This window comes from Sinocyclocheilus anshuiensis, unplaced genomic scaffold (genome assembly GCF_001515605.1).
Source record: "Sinocyclocheilus anshuiensis isolate Anshui unplaced genomic scaffold, SAMN03320099.WGS_v1.1 scaffold437, whole genome shotgun sequence".
NCBI lineage: Eukaryota > Metazoa > Chordata > Actinopteri > Cypriniformes > Cyprinidae > Sinocyclocheilus > Sinocyclocheilus anshuiensis.
The window spans coordinates 806,853-812,518 of record NW_015539902.1 but is presented as its reverse complement, the minus strand read 5'-3'; the positions used below and the strand labels follow the sequence as shown (position 1 = coordinate 812,518).

The 5,666-nt window shown below is 38.1% G+C and overlaps 1 protein-coding gene across 2 annotated transcripts in view; it reads right to left on the bottom strand.

Moving 5' to 3' along the window:
• The window catches only part of LOC107686123 (lipoma HMGIC fusion partner homolog), a 26,724-nt gene extending 25,069 nt beyond the window's left edge, over window positions 1-1,655 (bottom strand). For both annotated transcript variants that reach the window (XM_016482979.1, XM_016482978.1), the window contains exons 1-2: window positions 1,358-1,655; window positions 9-512 (exon numbers count right to left, since the gene is read on the bottom strand). In XM_016482979.1, coding sequence (XP_016338465.1) covers window positions 9-393 — 385 coding nt within the window. In that variant the 5' untranslated portion in view covers window positions 394-512; window positions 1,358-1,655. The remainder of the gene's footprint in view (window positions 1-8; window positions 513-1,357) is intronic.
• Window positions 1,656-5,666: the final 4,011 nt, after the last annotated feature.

Here is a 5,666-nt window from a genome sequence, read left to right as displayed (position 1 = left end):
GAACTCCCCTCCCACAAACTGTATCCCTCCTGCCACACGTCCGATGGTGCGAGAGATTAGATCCGTAACACAGCATCCCATGATTGCCGTGAGAGCCACCAGGAGAAGCAGTCCGCAGCCTGTCCCCGTCACCACCGTGCAGATCCTCCACTCCAGACTCGGGATGCCCTGAAAGGAGGCATAGCGCCCACACTGCTCCAACATAACCGTCCCACCACGGGCCTCATCCCTTACGGGGTAGGAACAGCGGCGGAACGTTCCAAACGACACCGGCTTACCCATCTGCGACCCAAGCAGCCAGTATGGCATGAAGAAGCCTATGCAAGATGTGGCTGCACAAAGGAAGGACAACAGGGCCCATACCACACCTGCACATGTAAGACTAGATGCCATCACGCTCAGCTCAAACTTTCATATAGATGCAAAAGGGACTGATTTCAGGTTGAGCGCGCATGCAGAGCTCCTAAGCCCACCGGCCTAGATCTTCCCAGCATCTTCCTGCTCGGTTACACCTGAGGAAATAGTAAAAAGTGTGGGAGCGTTAGTAAAACCGTGGGACATCTGTTTCCAGCCATAAATCTGAAGTGACAAGCTCTTCAAATTGCATAAACTGAAAGGTGTTCACTTTCTCATGTAATTTTCCATTTGAAGGAACAAAGGTGAACATAGAGAGAGAGAGAGAGAGAGAGAGAGAGAGAAAACTTGTGTATAGGGCAATAATTACAAAATAATTATTCACCAAATTAATGATGAATAATTTGACAAAAAATGGACTATGTCAATTTTTAGTATACATACTAAAAAAGCAAAAATATAAACTACTGTTTACATAAAATGCATAGTACATGTCACCTGTTTGTCACTTAGCTTTGAGGATATTATACATAGTTCCCACATATTTTGATCAACAACAGATTTTCCATGACTTTTCCAGGTTACTATGATTTCAAAAATTATTTTATAAAGATTTCTATATTTGGCTAGTTTTCTATATTATCGTTTAATAAAGATTTCTATATCTGGCTTGTTTTCTATATCATATACCAATCCTTGAAATGAACAGTTAAACTACTGCATGCATTATGCATTTACATGCTGCGTGACAAGACCTCAAAAAACGGAGGTAAATGAAGATAAACTGGTAATGCACATATTACACATTTTCCCACATGGATTTATAAACATTTTTATCTAATATCTTGATGTTGGTAAAATGGAAAAGTTAACGGACACATCGTCAGTCATCTATAAATAATCATATGGAATGTAAACAAAAGGAAACATGTATGGCGCACTGACATGTGGCAAGTCCAAAAGTGAGTCAGAAACTGACTGAAGCATGCGATAGAGATCTTACATGTCTGTGTCGTTCACTGTGTCCGATTCCACTTGATTTCAAAAACTAGAGAACATATATGACAAGAAAACGCAGCGTATAAGGTCTGTTCGCTTCTATCCGTTCCTGGGTTGCGCGTCTCTGAAGTCTTTAACTCCGCCGTCTAGAGTCCACTTACTAAGTAAGTGTCTGTCTCTGCCTGGGAAAGAGCAAGCAGAGGCACCAGTCTCCAGATCCTCCGCCCAGGGGCTGGTCTGACAATATGCTGCGTTTCCCAGGACGACGCAAGACTCCGCCTGGCTGCCGCGAGCTCTCTCAAAGTCCCTCGTCAAAGTCAAAGTAATTTCATTTCTGTTCTCCGTGGGAGAAAGGAAAATATGTATAGAAACTAAAAATGGCGTATGCAGCAGACATGGTGAAGAGCATAAAATCTTTTTTTTAAGACAAATACTTGTTTTACACCATGAGTAGATCATTTCACAAATTAGCGATTTCTGAAAATAAAATTTTAATTGACTATATGTCGATTTTTGCGAAACGCAGCAATACAAATGATAGTTCACATAAAATGCATAATTAATATAAAGTATGTAATTTATTTATTTCTACGTCACATAGCGAGAATCGTTGAGTCGCATATCTTTCAATGAATCGCAGTGCACAAAACTGAACGATTCTCTCACAAACCTTGTTTAATCCATAAAACACTTAATGTTAAAAGCTGTGTTACTATAATGAATTTTAGCTCATTTTGGCGTGTTGTATTATATTTTTGTGTTTCCGTGACGTGAAAAGATATGAAGAGATAGCGCGGTTTTTCTCTCTTAACCGAAATCTATGAAACGTGTAACAGTTAACTAATGTAAACCACAGTAATGCGCTCATTTGAAGTTAACATAGGCGTGTTGAATGGGTTTTTGCGTGTGTAACGTAAACTTTTGCAATTGTCCCGTGAAGTAAAAAGACATTAACAACCAGCCACGGTGAAATGTCGCTCTTTTCAAACGGGTCGAATTTCAAACGGCGTTTTTAGTCTCGTGAAGCCGCTTCGGAAGAGGAGTTCGTTGTTCCGAACAAAAATGAACAACCGAATCGTTTCACAAGGCCGTTTAAAGCGGCTCAGTCAGTTCCCTATAGGTAGTGAATCAGTAGTGCACACGAGTTCCTGCACTGGGGAAGACCAGTGTTGGGGGTAATATATTACAAGTAACGCAAGTTACGTAATCAGATTACTTTTTTCAAGTAACTAGTCATTTAAAGCTAGATTAAAGTGATTATTACGTGTTGAATATGGATATTTTTCTTACAAAAACGCATCGATTCGCTACAGGAGGCCTTTGTGTTTTTAGTGATTGATAAACACCAGTTAATTGTTTTTAATCATTTTGTTAAACTATAAAAATATAAGAAATGTAACAACTAGTTCCCCAGCAATTTCTTATGATGCCCAAATAATAAATCATTGAGGTAACATATAAAACACATGGAGTAAAAGGTTAAATTTTAATTGACATAACTTGCTGTCTCTAAATGTTTGACCAATTAAGACATTTTAGTTGAATGGACTATAAAACTAGTTCAGTAAAGGTTGAGCCAACTAAGAAATAACAATTCAGATAACACTTGAAATGTTTAAAAGAAAATGCTTTAATCTAATAGACATTTATGCAAACTGCTGAGTTTTAAAAGGTAGCCTGGACATCGATCACATGTATGCTGTCACGCTGCCTAAACGGCACATAAAAACTGATGTTGCATATCAAAACGGGTCTGAGGGCAGCAACGACCTTCAGGATCAGACAGAGGAAAGGGTACACTGTCAGCAGCTCTTCTTGATCCATTATTATAATTTCCATCCTGCAGTGTTATTTCTCGTCAGCAGTGCGTCTCTGGTGGCATTGGCTAATGTGGCTGTAATTATGTTTTAGTATTCAGTATCTTCACTGCTAGTTGAATTGACTATAAAACTAGTTCAGTAAAGGTTGAAATGTTTAAAAGAAAATGCTTTAATCTAATAGACATTTATGCAAACTGCTGAGTTTTAAAAGGTAGCCTGGACATCGATCACATGTATGCTGTCACGCTGCCTAAACGGCACATAAAAACTGATGTTGCATATCAAAACGGGTCTGAGGGCAGCAACGACCTTCAGGATCAGACAGAGGAAAGGGTACACTGTCAGCAGCTCTTCTTGATCCATTATTATAATTTCCATCCTGCAGTGTTATTTCTCGTCAGCAGTGCGTCTCTGGTGGCATTGGCTAATGTGGCTGTAATTATGTTTTAGTATTCAGTATCTTCACTGCTGTTTCATGCATTTTATTATAAACTAAAAGCAACATCAGAGATTCACTGCATGTTAAAGCGGTTCTGACCCTGATGAGAAATGCAAATTGAGGGAGCCCATCTCTTCTTCTTCCCTTGTGTAAAGTGATGTAGCCGTAAGCAGTCATGCAGAATTCATGGAAAGCACCTCTTGCACATGAAATAACCAGACTGAAAGACCTTAATCTTTGATATGTATGCTGTGATACAGCCTAGTGGTTAAAGATCTGGGCAGCAAGTGTATGTCCAATGATTACCTGTCTAGTGATTACATATTTAGCTACCTGGTGGGCTACTTACAACTTCTTCTAGAGTGGGAGGTATTTCTCCCATCAAAGAGTACACAGTTGAGCCAGAACTTGCATTTGAGCTGAAATCTCTCAATCAAACATTAGAGAGAGCACAATTTGAGCAGTCTAGACAATCCTCTGATCTCTGTTCTAACTGTTTGTTCAAACCAGGTCTGCATAAAGCCTGTTAGACAGACGGATCATTTATCTTCTCAATGGACCATGGGCGTACAGAAAAAAAATAAACACTCAGAAAGTAAAACTCTTTTGCATCTTGAGATTATTAAAGTATTTGCGACCATATGTCGGTATAGCCTACTTGACGTATTTCCCCATATTACCGAATTAGTTTACTCACAAACACATTTGTGAAGCTGTTCTCATTGGTAGTCTTAAAGGGATAGTTCACCCAAAAATGAAAATTCTGTCATTAATTACTCACCCTCATGTCATTCCAAACCTTCGTTCATCTTTGGAACACAAATTAAGATATTTTTGATTAAATCAGAGAGCTTTCTGACCCTGCATAGACAGCAACACAACTATGTTCAAGGCCCAGAAAGGTAGTAAGGACATCATTAAAATAGTCCATGTGACATCAGTGGTTCAACCGTACTTTTATGAAGCTATGAGAATACTTTTTGTGCACAATGAAAACAAAAATAATGACTTTATTTTAGTTATTCACATGATGGGGAAGTCAAACTCGTAAGACCTTTGTTCATCTTCGGAACACAAATTAAGATATTTTTGATTAAATCAGAGAGCTTTCTGACCCTGCATAGACAGCAACACAACTATGTTCAAGGCCCAGAAAGGTAGTAAGGACATCATTAAAATAGTCCATGTGACATCAGTGGTTCAACCGTACTTTTATGAAGCTATGAGAATACTTTTTGTGCACAATGAAAACAAAAATAATGACTTTATTTTAGTTATTCACATGATGGGGAAGTCGTGGCCTAATGGTTAGAGATTCGGACTAGTAATCCAAAGGTTGCGGGTTCGAGTCTCGTACCGGCAGGGATTGTGGGTGGGGGGAGTGAATGTACAGCGCTCTCTCCCTCCTTCAATACCATGACTGAGGTGTCCTTGAGCAAGACACCGAACTGAAATAATAAGCCGAAAGAATAATTTCTCTGAAAGAAGAAAGTCATATACACCTAGGATTCTTTGAGGATGAGTAAAACATGGGCTAATTTTAATTTTTGGGTGAACTAACCCTTTAAAATCTGTTTCCCAAAAAAATCTGTATTTGATTTTTAAACTACTGCATGTGCCTACTTTCATTTTACCATCTTTAAAACGTATTTAACGTACCTCGTTTGCCTACTAAAATCTTAATTTTTGTAACAGCGGTGTCCTTTTTAAGTTATTAATGTTTTTATTAATTATTATTAATAAATTAACTATAATTAATTAATTATAATTAATAAAATTAACACTAAAACAAATACTAGTAAAATAAAGGTTAATTATATTTCTTAATAATAAATAAACCCATCACATGACTGGCTTTAGCTATTAGTCATGGGGTGTTGCGTAGGAAACAGTCAATAAAATGCATTTACCAGCTACTACATATAAAGATATGACTTTAATTTATGATATTTGTGTCCTGACAGAGTTATGGCTCCATTAGCTCTTATGATTAATTAAGCACCAAATCAATTTGCAGAAGCCATATTGCCTTCCGCCTGACTGATCTGATTTCA